The 20,394-nt window shown below is 35.9% G+C and overlaps 1 protein-coding gene across 3 annotated transcripts; it reads right to left on the bottom strand.

Moving 5' to 3' along the window:
• Nucleotides 1-465: 465 nt before the first annotated feature.
• Nucleotides 466-10,215, bottom strand: fosl2l (fos-like antigen 2 like). 3 transcript variants are annotated; one of them, XR_015518158.1, is made up of 6 exons: nt 9,235-10,004; nt 8,979-9,114; nt 4,355-4,462; nt 3,265-4,096; nt 3,042-3,216; nt 1,025-2,648 (listed from the first exon to the last, which is right to left on the bottom strand). XR_015518158.1 is itself a non-coding variant. In XM_087298041.1 (4 exons), exons 1-4 carry the CDS (start codon nt 9,288-9,290, stop codon nt 3,806-3,808), a joined length of 591 nt encoding a protein of 196 aa, XP_087154167.1. In that variant the 5' UTR covers nt 9,291-9,673; the 3' UTR covers nt 3,035-3,805. The 3 variants fall into 3 exon arrangements, 1 of the variants encoding a protein (XP_087154167.1); XR_015518157.1 differs by having other exon boundaries at nt 466-3,216; nt 9,235-10,215; XM_087298041.1 differs by lacking the exon at nt 1,025-2,648 and having other exon boundaries at nt 3,035-4,096; nt 9,235-9,673.
• Nucleotides 10,216-20,394: the final 10,179 nt, after the last annotated feature.

The raw sequence follows: 20,394 nt of genomic DNA, 5'->3' as shown, positions 1-20,394 counted from the left end.
AATAATAACCCCACCTTAGATTTTTTTTTCTTTTTTTAAATATTTCCCAAATTATGATTAACAGAACAAGAAAATTTTCACAGTATGTCTGATAATATTTTTTTCTTCTGGAGTAAGTCTTATTTATTTTATTCTGGCATGAAAAAAAGCAGTTTTTAATTTTTTAATCACCATTTTAAGGACAAATTTTTTAGCCCCTTTAAGCTATATTTTGTTTACAATAACTTGCCTAATTACCCTAACCCGCCTAGTTAACCTAATTAACCTAGTTAAACCTTTAAACATCACTTTAAGCTGTATAGAAGTGTCTTAAGAATATCTAGTCAACTATTATTTACTGTCATCATGACAAAGATAAAATAAATCAGTTACTAGAAATTATTTTTAGCTATTAAAACTATTAAATTTAGAAATGTGTTGAAAAAAAAAATCTTCTCTCCGTTAAACAGAAATCGGAGAAAAAAATAAACGGAGACTAATAATTCAAGGGGGCTAATAGTTTTGAATATAAGTGTAGAACCTAAGCTGCACCTTAAAAGTTTTTTAGCTTCTGTTTAAAACTTGCTGACACACTAGTCATATCGTCCCCCTGTGAGATCGCCGATACACGATACTATTGCATGGGGGCGTGGCAGTGTTACGTTTATGTATATAATATTTGATTATTATATATTTAACCATCTAAAGATATTTAATGACCTTTCGGCTGATTTAAAAAAAAAATGTAATAAATAATAATACATTTTCAGTCAGGTGATGTTGATGTGAACAGCTGAAGCTGTCATATTATTTGTAGTTAGTTTATTATTAATGACGATGTTTAAAAATAATAATACTATTCATTTTATTCAATAATGCACTTAAAACATGCAATAGATCTACATTAATGCGAATCGAGCTAAATATCATCTTTAAAATCGTCATAGGTTTAAGCTCTTGGCGATATCTTTGCAGGATGCTATCGTCTATCCGCCAACATTATGACACACATAACTCTAAAACATAAAAGAACAACTCAGACAATAATTTACTCAACACAAAGTTTATATTTCTGTGATAGATTTAATAAATTATTATAGTTCAGTTTATAATTCAAACATGTTAAAACAGATATACATTTCTCTTGATCTTTACATTATTTATTATGAAAAATCTAGATACGTAATTTTCATACCATTTTTAACTATCACAAATCATTAACTCTTAAGACAAATGGATAACACAGCCTTGGCAACTCATGTTCAATATAGTAAGCATTTGGTTGTTCTTATTGTCAAGCCCTTGTTTTGTATTTTTACATTTAGAGTCTGGCCACAGTTCAAAATACAAATATTTAACAATAACTTTTACAAAATATCATCGCTGTTTCAAAGACAAATACATTTTATAATAGACGTAGTAACTTTATAGTATTGCACAAGACAGATAAGGAAATATTATTATCATAAAGCAGCAGAAGTAGTTGCTTACCACTGGAAAAGTTTGACACAGAGTGACTTTTGTGTAATAGTAACAAGGTATTTACAGAGACACTGTAAATATAAGACACTGAAAGCACCAGTGTATCTTCTTCACCACACTCAGGGTAAGTTTACACGACAACAATGTACAGTACTTTTAAAATGGGAACATTTGTGACGACGAATCCCATTCACACAGATCTGTGAAAATGACTGAATTTAAGTTTTATGCATGCCAGGCCAGTAGGTGGCGATGGCACTTTGTAAAGAAACCTTACACATCATCACACATTCAGTTCTGTAGTTGTTATAGTTGTCAACTTCAGGATTTTGCATATAGTCTGAACATGTAATACACATGATTTCACAGAATTTTAGAAGCTTGAAAGATGTAAATGATGCTAATTGCATTTTGTAACACATTTTCGAACTTCAGATCCCCAAAATGTTGTTTAGATAATGTCTCAAATGCAGAAAAGAGTTTTCTGTTTACAGATAAACAGTCTTAAGTGGGTCGCACACCAGACACGCCGTGCTGCGCCGCACTATGGCTCATATTTACATTGTTTTCTATATGTCAATACAATTCAATTCAATACAAACCTAACAGATCGCTCCAAACATTAGGATCAAGTAAATGAGAAATTCCAAGAGCTCATTCAAAGCAGGGTGAATCAACCTTCAGCTACTGCTCCCCCTGCTGCTGGAATCAGCTTTCAGAAATAATCAGATGTGCTCCAACATTATTTACATTCAAATCCAGACTGAAAATACATCTGTTTAGCTGTGCCTTTACTGAATGAGCACTGTGCTACGTCCAACAAATCATATTATTGTGTTTCTTTGCTTTTTCATTCCTTTAAAACATTTTAATCTATTTTTAATAATTTTAAACTGTTTTAATCTTTTTTTCTTGTTTCTTTTATTTTGTTTATGTAAAGCACTTTGAATTATCATTTTGTATGAAATGTGCTATATAAATAAACTTGCCTGTAAGCAATGCAAACAGATGCAAAATGGTGCCTCCCATATGTGTGTCCTCATAGAAAACATTGTATAAAATTTTAAAAGAAGCTTTGTGTAGCGTCCAGTGTGTGATTCCCTATAGATGCCATTTATGCTAATGTATATTTATTTTAAAATGTGCAAGTTTTGTTATGTTTAAATGTGGCATCCACACAACCCAGGCTCATTCTAAAAACGTAGCCTGGCGAAGGTTTTTGGAGGCCGTGATTTACATGGCCGGAGGTACATATGGCTGCATTTAATTTTTTCAAGCGAACACTACGGGGCGGTGTGACGCTGCTCCTCTTCGCCGATTGGCCGGCCGCCCAGTCAATCATGCAGTCAGTTAGTCGGACAGACGGTCGTTCGACAGCGGCCTCTGGTGGTTTTACGCGAGAACAGAGCGGGCGCGAATGGCGCGTGCTCGCGAGAGGCGTTTAAGATGCGAAGAAGCATGCATGGATTCGCGAAAACAAAAACTGCACAAATACATACCTCCCGGGATGTATTTCACGGCCTCCAGAAACGTTCGCGGGGCTACGTTTCCAGAATGAGCCTGGGTTGCATACACACTACTCAGGCATCTTCAACGCTACAAAAATGTAGCATTACAAAAATGACAAAGAAAATGTTTTTGTTAATAAATGCTGGTGTTTCAATGTAGACCGGCTGAAAAACTAACTTTTTAAAACAGAGATGCAACTCTCCACAATATTCTAGTCTCATTTCCTGGAAGTGAAATATTTTCAATCTAAAACGCCATTTTAAAATAAAGCACACCAGTGTAAACCAGTGGCACCTCAAAGCTGATTTATACTTTCGCGTCGAGCGCATGTGTATGGTCCGTCGCAGGCTTCACATGTTTGCATACCCCTCATTGTGGCTGACGCCGATGCTCTCAAAAAATGTAACTACACAATGTTATCCGTAGCGCAAGCTCCGATCGGTCGGCTTTGTAACACTGATGTGTGTGGGTGGGGCTGAGAGCTGCACAAACCCATTGGATCAAGTGTTTACTAGTGTCTAGTCCCTAGAAGGAGCTCCATTTGGAAACTTTTATTTTGTGTTTACCTAATGATTAAAGTTGTTGCACGTCTGCCGGTTCCCACCTCATAATAAGTCAGTTTTAGCTACTTGTACATTAAGGTAGCGTTCAGAAAAGTAAAAGAAATTCGTAAAGAAACTCAACACAGAGCAACATAAAAAAACCTGCAGCCAGCTAGTGTTTCAGAGGTGTTATTGCAGCACAAAAAGAAAGCAGAAGTATAAATGCACGACTACGCTCAAGTCATGCGCCGTGTGTCATGGTGATCACTCAACGCACAAGTTTAAACCAGCCTTTAGTGTAAATTAGGGCCTTCATTAGGGCCTTCCTCTGTCAGTTCCACTGCTTGCTGGAGTCCAAAATGTCTTGATGTACTTATGCCATCCAGAGGCTCCTGTTTTATTGTGACTGCAGTTCTGGATGGTAAGATGTCTTTCGACTGAAAGTTGTCTAAGGAAATAGATTTGTCCAGTGTGCAGATGGACGCATGCGATGCTAGCAGCATTTTCAGCTGCTCCTTCTCCTGTTGCAGGCTGCTCACCTGCTTCTGCAGCCCGACCTGCTCCATGTACAGCCGCTCGCTCTCCTGAAAACAAACACACATCTGGTTCTCATTGGCATGTTCTGCTGCTAATTACGCAACGTTACCAGATTGCCTGAAACAGAGCACAATGCTAGATTATCCAGTTGAGTTCTTGTTTTGTTTGAAACTATGAAAGCATTCATTTTACCTGAGTGATTCATTCATCATATGTCATTCTTAAAAAAGTCTTGAGTAAAACTGGACATACAAGATGTGCTGTCATAAATAGTCAACACCCTAAGTAAATGGGAAAGCTGGCACCTCCTGAAGAAGGTCAGTAAGCTCTTTTCTGCGGTTGCGGCATTTGGCAGCAGCCATCTTGTTTCGCTCTCTTCTCCGTCTCCTCTTTTCCTCTTCATCCGGACTGAGCTGATAATGCAGTAAGCAATACATCAACATCACTATATTTTTAGACACTCTAACTAATGATATGGCAGCAACTCAATACATTTAAGCATGTACATAGATGGGGTCTAGAAGATCTGCTGAATGTCAAACCAAGGAAAAAAGGTGACTTTGAATATGGCTTGGTTGTTGGCATATAACATGCTGATTTTAGATTTTTTTTAAAAATGCTGATAGACTGGGATTGATGCAACCATCATTAGGATACAGAGAATGGTTGGAAAAAGATATAATATCCAGTGAGCAGCAGTTTTGTGGGCGAAAATGCCTTTTTTGATGTCAGAGTTTAGAGGTGATTGGTCAGATTGGTTAAGCTGATACAAAGGCAACAATTAGTCAGTTTACCACTTACAACAAAGGTCTGCAATAGAGCATATCTGAACACAAAACAGATGTAACCTTGAAGAGCACATCGGGTTATGGACTGTTAGATAAAAACTGCAAACTGAGGCTACAGTTTACACAGACTCGCCAAAATTTGACAGTAGAAGATTGGGAAAAGTCTGATAAGTCTTGATTTCTGCCGCAATATTTAGATGGTATAGAGTCCGTCCTGCTTTGTCAGAAGTTCTAGCTGCTGGTGGTGTAATGGTGGGATGAAGACTTTTTTGGCACACATCCGCTTGTTAAGTGTGACGTCACGCGGAGTGGCTTCCGGGTCCAAGCGCTCCATTCAACTGAATGGGGAGATTCATGAAATGGTAATAATAAACGTTTACAAAGCGATTTAATACTTTCGAAAGTCACGATCGAAATATATATGTCCATGCCTAATATCCGATGGCCAGAAAGTGATTCATTGTTTTATAAATTGTAAAAATTTTGGTATTTGTTATGCAGCAAGCCCAGAGATTGTTGTGTACACTATGACTTTATGTAAAATTAACTTTAATGTGTGATAGGAATAAAACGCGATCATAAACGAATGATTTCTCCACTCAAATGAATGGCGGCTTGGATCCGGAAACAGTATTACATACGTCACAAACACGTCACCACTTAACAAGCGGATTGGGTGTCTTAACACCCGTAATTTTAAAGCCATAGCTTATACTGTAGTAGCTCAGATTTTTTGCTGACCATGACCATGACCATGAGACGGACAACTTCAGCCATTGTTCAGTGTAGTTTTGCCCAAACCCTAACTGTGCGTTTTTACCGAAGGCAGTAAGAGTTGACGTGGTATGACACCTCCACGCTGGTGTGGGTATCAAGGAGAGTTAAAATCAAGTCATCTTTATGGTAATGAGCTATGATGCGGTTCGGCGGCAAACAATCAGGATGTAGTTTTTGTCGAAAGGCGGGTTTGTGGTAACCTGACAAACCTTAGTGTTTCGCCGTGGAAAAGCAAGCTGCTATAATGGGAAGCTTGAGCTAACTATAATGACAGTACAAAACAGTATTGCTGCTTTAGAGTATTTCAGACATATGGAAACATATTGGGTGAGTGGAGCAATGCCACACCACACACAAGTTTTTTTTATGCGAGAATGTAAGTGATTTGCTGATATGTTGCCATGGCCCCTCAATACAAGATTAATGTAGCTAATTTTGATGCTCTCGTCGCTGAAGATGTGTAGGCAGACAACGTTGTTGCCAGGGCATCCAGTGAGAACTTTGATACTCTCCCCGCCTTCGTTGTGAACGCACAGTAAGCAACAACACTTGAACAAGCTAATCAATGGGTGTGTCTCAATCAGTTCCCTCGTTCAGTACTCAGGGCACTGATCAGCTAGTCAGCTCTTTGATGTGCTATTTATGATTTATTTGTCTCAGTCGCAAAATTCTTCAGTGCACTGAAATGTTTGCTTCCTGAAAAGTCCCACAATGCACTGTGAAAATCAGAGCTTCCCGAAACAGAAGTTCGGAAGTGAGAAACATGAATCGCTTTAACCAATCATCAATTATAATGACAAACTAGAGATTTTTTTTTAAAAGAAACATTTATTTGTATATATTTCACATGAAGAAAATAGCTGCACAAGTTAAAAACAATCCAGCAAACATTTATAATTGTTTAATGCAATGAATTGTCAATTTCAATGCTTAATGTTGCTGGTATAACAATCTAATTATTTAGCTTTAGTGCCCTATTCTTAAAATTATATGAAAGATTCTAATTCTGATGTTGTTTATTATCTCCAGTTTTGCTGTTGTACAATGAGGACGCATTACTTGGATTGAGGCAGCTCATGAGGATTATTACTGGGGCGATGCGGTGGTGCAGTAGGTAGCCTGTTCAGCTCACAGCAAGACGGTTGCTGGTTCTAGCCTCAGCTGGGTCAGTTGGCATTTCTGTGTGGAGTCTGCGTGTTCTCCCTGTGTCTGCTCCGGTTTCCCCAACAGTCCAAAGACATGGGTATGCTAAAATTGACTGTAGTGTATGAGTGATTGTGTGAATGAGTGTGTGTGTTTCCCAGTGACGTGTTGCGGCTGGGTAAAACAAATGCTGGATTAGTTGGCGGTTCATTCCGCTGTGGCAACCCCAGATTAATGAAGGGACTAAGCCGAAAAAAAAATGAATGAATGAATTATTACTACTAATAAAAATAATCAAAACTTACTAAAATTCTTATGAATAACCTATTACAATAGTTATTAAATATTAAGGGTTATTAAATTATTGACAACTACTAACTAATATATGAAAGATATTAGTTCTAATGTGGTTTATTATGTATTATGTATTTTTATTATTTATTATGTGGTTATTATTGATCTACTTTCTCTTGGGTAGGCTCAAATGGAATCTGCACAAGCAGAAATCTGCAGATTTTCGCAGAGTATGTTTATTTACTTGTGTAAATATGTATAAAAACTTGTTTTTAAATTGATTTCAGTAATATTATTAACAAATATGAAAATGTTCATATTATTTATTTACCATACAGTTTGTAAAGCAATATTTTCTGTCTTTTGGTAGATTGTATAGGCCCGTAGTTAGCTTGGTGGTTCTTTTTTTTTTAAATAAAATATGGACCTTTTTTGCAGATATTAGCCTTGTTTTCTATCTAATATGAGGTTTGAATACTTTTTAAGCACTATTCTTTGCCAGATTAGCTTGTCAGATGGTCATCAACCACATTTTTTATGTACCAATAACATTTGTTAAAGATTTAGAAATAAACAAATATGAAAATAATACTTAGTTTTCAAATACAAAATTTATTACCTATATCATTAGGGGAAAATGATGCTGTTCAAGTTTTAAATTAAAAACTAGCCTATTGTCAATTATCAGTCAAACTCAAACTGGCCAGCACATTCCGCTTTCCTCAGTCACACTGAAGCGACAGCCAAAAGAGGATTCTGCTTGGTCTTAAAACGTTCTTCCATAGTTATTTTCATAAGCTATTATAGTATAGCAGTCAAAATAGCACAAATGAGCTTGTGTATGCGACAAAATCTGGGCCTTTGTCAGTGAGAGGTGAGTCTTTCGAACTATACCCCTGCCCTGGCTACGGGCCTGTTAGAGACCTGCTTCATATATACCAAATAAGTGGATCCAATAGGGTTTGCTTTGCCTTAATTTTTAAATTCATTTATTTTTTACAAAATTCTGCACAGAAATAGCTAAAAATGTCTGCAGATTCTGTCTGGCCCTACTCTAGAGTTAGGGAGCTGATTGAGATGCGTCCAATGTCTTCAAGATCACTAGAAAGCTACAGGCAGTTGTGTTTTATTAGAATTAGAGCTCAATTCTGCAGGGATATAGTGGCCATCTAGCGCAGTTGGCCATAATGCAGAATGTGGAACGTCTGAAATAATATTTTCCTGTAAAAATGTATTACAATAATCTTTTAGTCTATTTACATCTTCAGAAAATTGAGTTTATTTAAAGTCACTGTCATGTTCTCTCTGCGTTCAAGTGGGTTTCCTCCTTGTGCTCTGGTTTCCCCCACAGTCCAAAGGCATCACTGAAAAAAATTATTCAGTAATGATTCCTTGGATTTACAATTTTTTTTTTATGTTAAGTGGCTGTAACAATTTATTTGGAGAGAATTTAAACAAACAAACAAATTAAGAAGAATTTTATTCAATTAAATTTATTTGTTTAAATTTAACACAAATAGATTGTTTGCAACAATTTTGCAGACAACATTTTGTTTTTACATGTGAATTAGGTAAATTGTCCGTAGTGCATGAGTGTGTATGGGTGTTTTCCAGAGATGAGTTGCAGATGTGAGGGCATCTGCTGTGTAAAACATATGCTGGATATGTTGGCGGTTCATTCTACTGTGGTGTCACCCCAGATTAATAAAGGGGTTAAGCCGAAAAGAAAATGAATGAATAATGTCATTGTTATAACAATTTTATCCAATGTAATACTGCAATATTTGTTGACAAAACAGCATATTGTTTATGAAGTCGTTTATAAAAAAAAATTATCAATCTTTACATAAATTAACTTCGAAAAAAAAACAACCCTAAATAATAGTAAAACGCCACTATATACTGTGTTATATTGTGCGTATTTTACCTGTGCATCTCCTTTGCTGTGGTCCAGGCTCTCACTCTGCATCACCGGCTCGATGATCCACCGCAGCTCCTGCCGCGACGCGACTGCATTGACAGTGGCGATGAAAGGGCTTTTGGATCTCTGCATTTCGACCTGGCTGAAACAGAGGCAAAAGCAAAGGAAATGTCATGAAAATTATCGCGTTTGCACGGTTGGTTATACAATGAAAACTATGCACATTTATTATGTACTTCTGATTATGTCTAAATATGCTCACCTGATGGAATCGAATATTTCGCCTTCAGAGGAGCAGGTTCGTTCAGAAATCTCCATACCAAATGTATATCCACGTTAAACGGTATTTTCCTCCATATGTTGACGGATATTTTGAGAGAAAAACCAAAGCTACTTGCAGGGATTTATCATGGCTACGCTTTATTACTCGGTGTTGAAATTGCCGTTCCGCCCATGCACTTTTCAGCCAGTGGAGCAACAGGCATTCGCTGGCCTAGTATTAGCTTATAATCGGTTGTATGACGAATCTGTCCTAATAAGGGCAGTTGCGTCACAGCGTTGTGGAATTACCTTACTGCGAGTGACGTCACATATTTCCAAGCGCTGGTGGCAGACATGCCCAGTCATCTTAAATATGCTCAAGTAATAGCCTGGTTATAACCTTATGTGCAGTTAATACAGTGTGAGAATTAATTACATCTGATAGATTGTGTCAGAGAGTCTTCAAATGTAATCAAATGATTAGATAATGTAAATAAAGTTATAGTCAGAATTATTAAACCCCTTTGATTTTTCTTTCTTTTCAATAATATCCTAAATTAAGTTTAATAGAGCAAGGAAATTTTCACGGTATGTCTGATAATATTTTTCTTCTGGAGAATGTTTTAGTTTGGCTAGAATAAAAGCAGCTTTAATATTTAAAAAAAACATTTTAAGGTCAATATTATTAGCATCTTTAAGCTATATCTTATATAGTCTACAGAACAAACCTTTAATACACAATAACTTGCCTAATTACCCTAAAGTTAACCTTATTAACCAAGTTAAGCCTTTAAATGTCACTGTAAGATGTGTAGAAGTGTCTTGATAAATATCTAGTAAAATATTATTTTCAGAAATGTGTTGAAAACTATTCTTTAAACAGAAATTGGGGGTAAAAATAAACAGGAGGGCTAATAATTCTGACTTCAACTGTACATTTGATAAGATTTTTGGTTATTTGGTTATTGTTACGCCGAATGGCATTTTATTGCTGTAAGTCATGGTTAAAATTTGGAGGGAAATTAAATGAATTACATGTTTTTACAGAAAAGTGGGAAACTATTACACTTTTATTGATTTGCTACTTGAAAACCATTTTTCTTATTTCACCCATGTGATTTGTTATGGATATAATATTATTATTATTAATACTATTATTATAATAAAAATTATTTTACACATTTGACTTTTATTTTACATTTATTTTCATTGTATTAATGGGCTATTCTTTGTTTTTTTTTAGCCAAAGATGAACTTCCAGTGAAAGCTTAATGTGATTATTTTTAATTTCATACTGTTCCTTTTACAGCATCAATGTTGTAATGTGATTCAAATACAACCAGGTAATAGACTTCAGCGTCCATTTAGTTGTTAAAGCATAAAAAGAGACGAAAGACCATTTAAACACTGGCACTGTCATTAGAAGAAGGCTAGCGCAAAAACTCCATTGAAAATACTGGGGTATAATTAATTTCCATATTTTAAAGACATGGCATGGAAAAAAATTTTATTTAATGCTGCGCTTTTTGTTCGGTCTGAGACTCCTTTTATTTCATATCTCAGCCGGGCAGTGATGATCTGTTTTTTTTTTTTTTTTTTTAATCAGATCTTAAATGAGGCGATTTTGAATGGGATGACCAGAAATCATCAGACATCATGAGACTGGCTGACTGAAATAAAAGTCAGTGTGCATATACCCCATTACAGGTTCAATCAGGAACAGCTTAAACAGCTCTATTTAATACTTAGAGACTGATTTAATTTTTATATGTGCTATAAACAGGAACATGATTTCTGCTATGTTTTCCTTTTTAAAATTAAAATAACATGCTTTCGCAGAATGATGTTTGTTCAATATACTTTTAGAATTAAACAAGAGACATTTTGTAACTTAAAGAGCATATTAGTACAGTAAAAAAAAAACAGTGCTCCTTATTAGATTTTTAGGTACTAACATGTACCTTTATGGTACCAATATTGACCCTTTAAAATGCAAAATTGTACTTTTTGACAAAGTAACTAACCTCGGCTGGGTTAGTTGGCGTTTCTGTGTGGAGTTTGCTCTCCCTGCGTTCGCGTGGGTTTACTCTGGGTGCTCCGGTTTCCCCCACAGTCTAATGACATGCGGTACAGGTGAATTGAGTAGGCTAAATTGTCCGTTGTGAATGAAGATGTGTCCCAGAGATGGGTTGCTGCTGAAAGGACATCCGCTGCATAAAACATATGCTGGATAAGTTGGCGGTTCATTCCGCTCACCAGATTAATAAAGGGACTAAGCCAAAAAGAAAATAAATTAATGAATGACTGACAAAGGACCGTCCCAGTAACAGAATTTGTATCTTTATTTCCGAGAGTGTTCTGTTACACTGTCACATTTCCTAATATGTAGTTATATAAAAAGACATACATTAATAGTTTCTCCGAGGCATATCACTTAGTTTCAGTGATAATAACAATATTATTAGGGACTGAGCACTGGTGTTTAGGCCCTAATGAAATTGCTTTGTTTTTTCGTATTATTATTTCATTCCAGAATGAATCGCATTTTTGAGGGTCTAAACATGCACAAACACTCACAAAATTTGTGCACACACCCAAAATTTGCGAAAATTTACACTTGATATGCATTTCAGAAGTGAGTGTGGCTAAAGGGCTCGACGGCGCCACCTATAAACAATCAAGTTCAAGTTCACCACAATAAACATTTTACGCACACTTGCAAAAATTGCCACACACATCAAACATGCCAAAACCTACAAAACAGTCTCCTGGAGAGAAATCCAAAATTCGACAGGAAGTCAGATATTATTAACAAAGTATTTGCCATTTCTAGGCCTTCTTTATTAAACACTTCCTAGGGATTTTTTCAGATCAACACCAAAATTGGGTATTGTCATCCGCTCGGCGGATGGCTCGGCGATGTTAAATCGTGAAGATCTAGAATTTTTGTCAAAGGGCATGTCTGTGTGGGCCTTAAAAACGTAGGCATACATTGTCGGATGTGCCTCAAAATCCAAACTTTTGATAAGAGTCCTGACCTGAACACGTTGAAATGCCAATATTGAGGGTCAGTTCTAGCGTCACCTGCTGGCAACAGGAAAATACATATTTTACCTTAAACTTTCTAGAAATTTTATCTTATCAAATGCAAATTCAATCAGTCTAATAAGCCTTTGTGATGTGAAATTCATCAAAGGGAGTGTCCGCCACACAATGTCTCACACTGTCTCATCTGCCTAAAAATTCACAGGTTTGATGACATTCCTCTGCTGAAGACAGCCACCTGCTTTTTAGCCTGATCTCATGAGGAAACGTAAGTATTTTACGTTTTAACAGTTTATTGGCTAATTCGTACGAAGTCGTACGAAAATGTAAGATTTTAAAAAGAAGGTGTGGCACCTAACCCCACCCCTAACCCCAACCGTAATGGGGAGATGAGCAAAACAAACTAAATAGTACAAATTAGATAAAATTTATTCATGCGAGTTAGCCACTAAATCAAAAGTTACGAATTGCCGTGAGATTGTGTTGGTTTTTCAAATTTATCAGCTTTAGTGCTGGGCCGATAACCGATATAATACCGAATTGCGATCCAATTTATGCCGATAACAATAATAAGCTCATTAGTTTTTTTTATTGTATATTGATCTAAGAGCCAATCACACATCACAAATGTGTACCAATGGGAATGTTAAAGTGTGCTGTTATTAGAGATGCACTGAATTTGGCCACCATGTAATGGACCCTCTTATTTTTGTGGTTTCAGTCGTTGTTGGGGTACTCTTTAAATATGGAAGCATTAACAACTGATATTGAAATATAAACTGCACTGTTCAATATGAAAAATAACTAACTGAAATTGAATTTTTGTCATATCGCCCAGCCCAGCTTTAATTTGTATTGTCCACTGTTTTCTGTTATACTAAAGCCACCGGGCGGTAGTGAGCGTGGGTGCGAGGTCTTTTTCATCACTGCTTGCAGCTTTAATTATTATTATTATTAATATTAATAATAATAATATAACTTACTAACATTTATAGTAATATTAATAAAATATTCAATTATATGTGAATAACCTATATATTAATGGTTATTAACATATTAATAACCACTAATATATAACAAACATTTATCATTTTCATAAACAAATATTTCCAGAAAATGACCATGAAGTTTTAAAGTGTAACTGGAGAATCAATAAAATTAAATATTAAATATAAATTTAAATATTAAATATATTAAGTAAAAAACATTGTTGATTTGCATCATCAACTGCATTCGTTCATTTCAGACTGTTTTATTTTGTCTAAGCAGCATTAAAATGACCCTATAAGGCTGCCATGTGCTATGAAGACTCATGTCTATATCCAGTATATTTATTAAACAACACATTAAGTTAATTTTTAAGACACAGCTCAATCTGACAAACATGTTTCATACCATTAATAATGACGCATTAGCTTTTAAATGTTCTATACAATAGTCATATTGGAGCAAATAAGCAAAAAGCACAGAATGTTCTTGGACTAAACAGAGACATTTTTTTTGCATCTGTGAGCTCTCAAGTGTATTTACGCTTGTGTGTGTATGTTTATATGTGTGTTTAGCGGGGAACAGCATGTGCTCAGTTGTGTAGGAGTGAATGTCACCCTATAATACTCTCCCAAGGATCTGTATTATATCACAGCTCAATGGCATTTTGTTGCTCCATAATCTTTCAGAGAATCTCACCACCTTTACATGATCTCAGGCTGAAATGCATTTCCAATAAAACAAGAATTCTGTGGTAATGTTTTGGTACAACATACAAGCAGAGCAGCCAGAATTCTTAGTAAGTGTGTAAACGAACACTTGATGGTTTGTATATACAGTTAAAGTCTGAATTTTTTTCTTTTTTAAATATTTCCCAAATGATGTTTTTCAGAGGAAGGACATTTTCACAGTATGTCTGATAATATTTTTTCCTCCAGAGAAAGTCTTATATGTTTTTATTTCAGCTAAATTAAAAGCAGTTTTTAATTTTTAATAACCATTTTAAGGTCAAAATTATTAGCCACTTTGTCTAATTACCCTAACCTGCCTTAACCTAGTTAAGCCTTTAAATGTCACTTGAAAAATTCTTTAAGTGTCTTGAAAAATATCTAGTCACATATTATTTACTGTCATCATGGCAAAGATAAAATAAATCAGTTATTAGAAATGAGTTATTAAAACTATTGTTAAGAAATGTGATAAAAAAATCTTCTCTCCGTTAAACAGAAATTGGGGAATAAAATAAACAGGGGGGCTAATAATTCTGACTTCAACTGTAAATGTATGTACAGTAAACAACTGTCCATAAGTTATGTGCATTCATTTAATACACATAACGAAGTTTACCAGGACTTTATCTGTGAAGATGCACATGTTTAATAAAAGAGTGTGTGGGTTAGAAGGACGAAGATGTGAATAAGATCTTAAGTGATTCTCACAGGGAACGAGAGACCGGATTTGTGACGAGAGCGGACACAAGCAATTACAGAAGAACAAAAACGCAGGGTAGAAGATAAAGAGAGATCCTTGAGGATAAAGGAAAGGAAGTACAAAGAGAAAGCGGAAATTCATCAGTGCTTGCTTGTAGCCCATTCAGTTCTTCACATTAAAATAATAATTAAACACTAATGCATCCATTAGCAAAACCTGCATTCAAACTGTCGCTTGGCAACACCAACTGTCCATATATCCCAGCCGCTTTTATCAAACATGTGACAAGAGGCATTGTGAGGATGCTGTTGAAGCTGCAAATGACTGTTTTCTGCTTCATCAAACTTGTGTTTACTATATGCGCTTGCTGGATATATGCATCTACAGTTTCATGCAGTGGTGGAAAGAGTACTGAAAAATCATACTTAAGTAAAAGTACCATTACTTGCCTAAAAATGTAGTGCAAGTAGAGAAGAATTATCTGTTGTAAATATTATGTAGAGTATGAGTAAAAAGTAGACCTTTTAAAAGTACTCAAGAGAAGTTAGTATTACGCTGTTAAAAGCTGATGCATTTACATGTAATTTGTGCATGTGTGTGTAAACGTAACTTTCTGTAGTGCATCTAGGTATTGCCCTGCAGGCACACAGTCATATGACGTTAATATTAGAGAGGATGTAGGTTGTGATGTCAGGTGACTAAAATTCAACGCCTAGCCAGCATGTAATGTAGGAGACGAATCTTGAAAACAATACATTGATTAAAAACATGTACAAACAATTCCAGACTGCCTTATTTTAGCAGTAATATGTTATACATTTACACAGTGCATGCGTCAAATAAAGCCTGTTACCCTTCCTTAAGATGTTCATGTACGTACAGAAATACCTCCAGGTTCCCTCTCTTCAAATATTTATTACAATTCCCTACTGAAAAAAACAGCTTAAACCAGCCTAGGCTGGTTGGCTGGTTTTAGCTGGTTGACCAGGCTGGTTTTAGAGGGGTTTTGGCCATTTCCAGCCTGGTCTTAGCTGGTCAGGCTGGGAGATGACCAGCTAAAACCAGCTTGACCAACCTAGCCAGGCTGGGAGCCCAGCCAAAACCAGCTATGTCCAGTTTAAACTAGGCTGGTCAAGCTGGTTTTAGCTAATCATTTTCCAGCCTGACCAGCTAAGACCAGGTTGGAAATGGCTGGAAACCCCTCTAAAACCAGCCTGGTTGACCAGCTAAAACCAGCCAACCAGCCTAGGCTGGTTTAAGCTGGATTTTTCAGCAGGGAATGCATAATTATTATACATTTACATATTATACAGACATTTAAACATTTATTATATGTTAGCTCCCTTATATATCTTAACAGTTTAAAACTAAGAGCATACGCTCTGATAAAGGTACATTTCGCACATATGTAAACAGCCTTTCCTAAACCATGCTAACATATGGATCGTCACCCACCTTCGTAAATAAAAACACAATTTTTGAGGAAAAACGTATATCCTTTATTAAGTTTAAAATGTGGAGCAATAGAATGTCGGTCCACAAAATAATAAACATCCGCTGTAAATGGTAAATTTTGGCAAAGTTTTCAGAGAGATAACTTTAGTGAAAACTATAGCGTGTCTGACTCCATTGCTCCAGCCGGAAGTATGGATACGCAACTTTCGATCAACCAGATGTGCGTGCGACCGTCCGTGAAAAAGACAATGTTATTATGATGTCCAATAATGAAGTCAAATGATGTTGATATTTGATTGATTTTAAGTGGTTAGAAAGTGACCAAAATCCAACGTCGAGCCAGCATCTGAAACTAACATTATATTGACTTCAAATACTGACATTATTCATCAGGTATGGCAATCAAAATCCAACAGCTGATAGATGTCATAGTGGTAATGTCCACAAAACGTCAAGCTGTAACATGGACTTTGATACATGGTTGGTTTTAGGTTGGACATTGACATTGACCTGACGCTGAGTTCTGATGTCAACCCGATTTTCATTTATAAACAAAATACAATGTCCTCATGATGTTATAGTACAACGTCAATCTGACGTCATATTGACATTTTGTGCCTGCTGGGTGTTAAGGGTCATTTCGGTTATCATACAGTAAACATCCGCCATCTTCTCATCAGTGACATACATCTAAATAGTCTCTTTGTCAATGCATATAAAGATTTTGGACATCTTCTTGGACACTTTTAATGCTTCAAAACAGTTTGCTAAAATTATCTTGAGGTAGTTCGTTATGATGCAATTTACCCTTATCAGTATGTGCGATTGAATTGGACAGGAATTACAGGACTATTTTTTCCTGTCTATGGGGATTAGAAAAATCAAAGTCGTGACTGCAGGTTGAAGGAAAGTAGTGGAGTAAAAGAACAGATACAGTACTAAAAACGTACTCAAGGTAAAGTAAAAGTGCACATTTAAAAAAAAAAAAAAAACATCCTCGTAAATTCCTGAGAAAAAAATAACTCAATTACTGTAATTTGAGTATTTGTAATTAGTTATTTACACCACTGGTTTCATGTAATTCTTGGAAATCAAATTCATGACCTTTAGGTTTGTATTCTGCTGTTGATTGACATAAATCATAACACATACACACAGGTGTGACACTGGATTTGACTTGAGCTCATTATAATGAGACAAGAAGTTTGACTACATTCAGGGTTGATGAGTCAACATGATTATAGATCTAAGCTAATAATTCAAAAGTGGCTGATTGTGACCAGAATGGGTTATCTCTTAACTTAAACACTTGTGTTGTTTTGTTTCGTCGATACTCGAATGTGCCAACAAGAGGGAAAAAAAAAATTACACCACCAGCAACATCATGAATAATTGATATGAGGCATCCATGTTGTGTCTGTGCTATGTCGCTTTAACTTTGATCACATCTGAATGTTGCAGCAAAGCTCAAGACTCATCTACACACAACTATCGTCCAGTTTTGTTGAGCCTGTGTGTATTGTAGCCTTTACGGTTTTTACCTGATAGAAGCATCACCATTGTGCTCTTTTTTTGCTGCTGTAGCTCATCTGCTTTAAGGTTTGATGTGTTGTGTGTTCAGAGATGCTCTCTGTTTAATGTTTAATGAATGGTTGTTTGCTGCTCACTGGATAGTTCTCTGTAGTCTAATGTGATAACTTAGCTTGAAGAATTACACTGAAGGCAGGATAGCAATACAGCCGACTTTTACAAAACACTTCAAATTCAGGAGACACAACTCAGTCTCACTGCACAGCATTGTAACAAGTCCTTTCTCTGCCAAACAGTATAGACCTTTTACGCAAAAACCGGAAGTACGTCAATAACGTGTGAACCCAGTTCCGGTATGAGTATTTTTGGCGGAGAACTGGCAGCTAGAGTGTTTTCGGCGAGCCTGAGTTGTCTTCCAAAGTTAATTAAATAAGTAATTAAATACATGCAATTAAAATAGGGGAGAGCTGGGCAGAACCTAACACAGGGCCAGTTGTAACACACTTGTTTTAAATACTTCCACACATGCTAGTATGATAAAACTAAGTGTATTTACTACATGTCACAGCAATAAATTGTTTCATTGTTAAAAAAATATATTTTATTTTTTAGTTGAGTTTCGTGAACAGCTTATATTATTAACATTAATTTGTTTTAGGTAGAAATGCATAACGGTACACATAGTTGACTAGCATTAACTAAATACACTATGAACAATCTTACCTGCAGGTGGGATAGAGGTAAAGCTGGTTTTATATTTGCACATTCAGACTTTCCCCTTAACAAAATAATTTCTTTAAAGTATTATTTGCAAACTCTAAATAGCGAAATCATATTAGCAGCCAATGACTATCAAAGTACAACATTGTTCACAGTCAAATAACCAGCGTTAATGTTGTTTTCAAGTCATATTTGCATGCTAATTTCGATCGAATATTCAAAGTAACATGGTAAACAATATAGAGACTTCTAAATGAACGAATGTGTGAATATAAAACCAACTTTACATCAATGCAGGTGGGTGTGTCACGTAGTCGTGATCCATCCTTACTGCACCATGTCGCTATCTTCACAGCATAGCTGTTTAGACTGACGTTCTGTCATATACTGACTCCCTTCTCAAAGGAGCTGTAAAGTTGTTCCAAGGGAATAGGCTCGGGACAACATCACTCTTCAGGAGACGAATGATGCAGCCACCACTGTAATCATCCGGAGCGAAGTGCCGGCTGCACACATAGGTGCTACCTGTTTTTACATGAAAACTATGCCCTTCCTCTCTTCAGATCGCCTGTATCCATTTGGGTTTTAGGTTTGGATCCACAGGAAAAGAATGAAATAAAAGGTAGGGCTGTTTTTGGTTAGAAGACGAACAGCCTGGAACACAACAGAAACTGTGATTCTTCGACTCTGCCATTTTTCGTATCTGCCGCTATGATAACAGGAAGTTCTAATGCACTACATTGACGTATTTTCGTTCGAAAAATGCGGAAGTGCGTAAAAGGTCTATTCCCAACCACTGCACAAGATCCCCACCTAGTGGTCAACTACAACAGCAACTAGAATATACTCAGTCTACTACAGGTAGTGATGGTTGTGCATGACAATCCCCGTAGGACAGTAGTTTCTGAAATTCTCAGAAGGCATCAACAACCATTCCACATTTAAGTGTGTGCGACGAACAACCGTATTAGTCCAAAAATAATAAATGAGATAACCATGTGACATTAATTGTATGTGTGAACTTTGTGTATTGAAACAGTTGTGGATATTTTTGTGCAACCAAGAGTCTGCATTTAAACATTAAAATAGCATCACACGAAAAAAAAAAAAAAAGTTTATGTCCCCTAAGAAGAATAGAGATGCTGCTTGCTATCGTTTCCTCTTCGGACATTGAAAGGCAAATACTTGAACCACCAACTTATCTGGCAAATGTTTTATGCAGGATGCTCTTCCAGCTGCAACCCATCAATGGGAAACACCCATACACACTCATTCACAGACTCTATTCTAAAATGCGGAAGTGCACCTGTTTCGCGATTGTTTTAGAACTTCTGATTAAGTCGCCTATGGAAGAAATGACTAGGAATCCTAAACGGCAGAAAACAGTCAAACTACTTGCTCTACAAACAAATGTTTGCATGACTATACAGATTAAGTAGAATAATATAATAAAAAAATGTCAGTTTGCAACATCAAGCAGTGTAATGAGCTTTTTTAATGTCTAAAAATGAATTAAAGTGAATGAGACGGGAAGTCTCGAGCCAAGATACAAATGGCTGCGCCCACTTGTACGCAGAGAATAAGGTAAATTGAGTGTCGCCTCTTGGTCTTTCTATGGTTAAAATATCAGTTTCCAATATAATACTCATTGATGAAAAGTAGAAAGTTTAATGGGGAGTTCAAAACAATTTTGTAACACAAAACTAAACCAGATTTCTTAAATATAACTGTAGGAATATAAAAAAAAAAAAAAAAGATTCATTTTTAATGAGGATTGTAGCCGTTTAAGTTTAATGGCCCCATTCATTATATTATAGTCAATTGATATAAGACCTCCCTCCTCATAATCTTTTATCATCTCTCCTATATAGTAATTTTTTAATAAAATCAGTTCAACTATTGTTTTTTTTTTTAATCTTTTTAGCTAAAACTGCTAAAGAAAAGCATGGATAAATAAATCTAGAGAGGCTTTCTATTTTGTTTATAAGATCCT

Source organism: Danio rerio, chromosome 20 (genome assembly GCF_052040795.2).
Source record: "Danio rerio strain M-AB ecotype USA chromosome 20, GRCz13ab, whole genome shotgun sequence".
Lineage (NCBI taxonomy): Eukaryota > Metazoa > Chordata > Actinopteri > Cypriniformes > Danionidae > Danio > Danio rerio.
This window is presented reverse-complemented; position numbering and strand designations above follow the sequence as displayed.

Coding starts and splice junctions, on each gene's coding strand:
- fosl2l (XM_087298041.1), bottom strand. CDS start 9,290: ATGGAGATTTCTGAACGAACCTGCTCCTCTGAAGGCGAAATATTCGAT. Junction 9,115..9,234: donor GAAATATTCGATTCCATCAG/GTGAGCATATTT, acceptor CCTCTGTTTCAG/CCAGGTCGAAATGCAGAGAT. Junction 4,463..8,978: donor ACAGCAAAGGAGATGCACAG/GTAAAATACGCA, acceptor CTGCATTATCAG/CTCAGTCCGGATGAAGAGGA.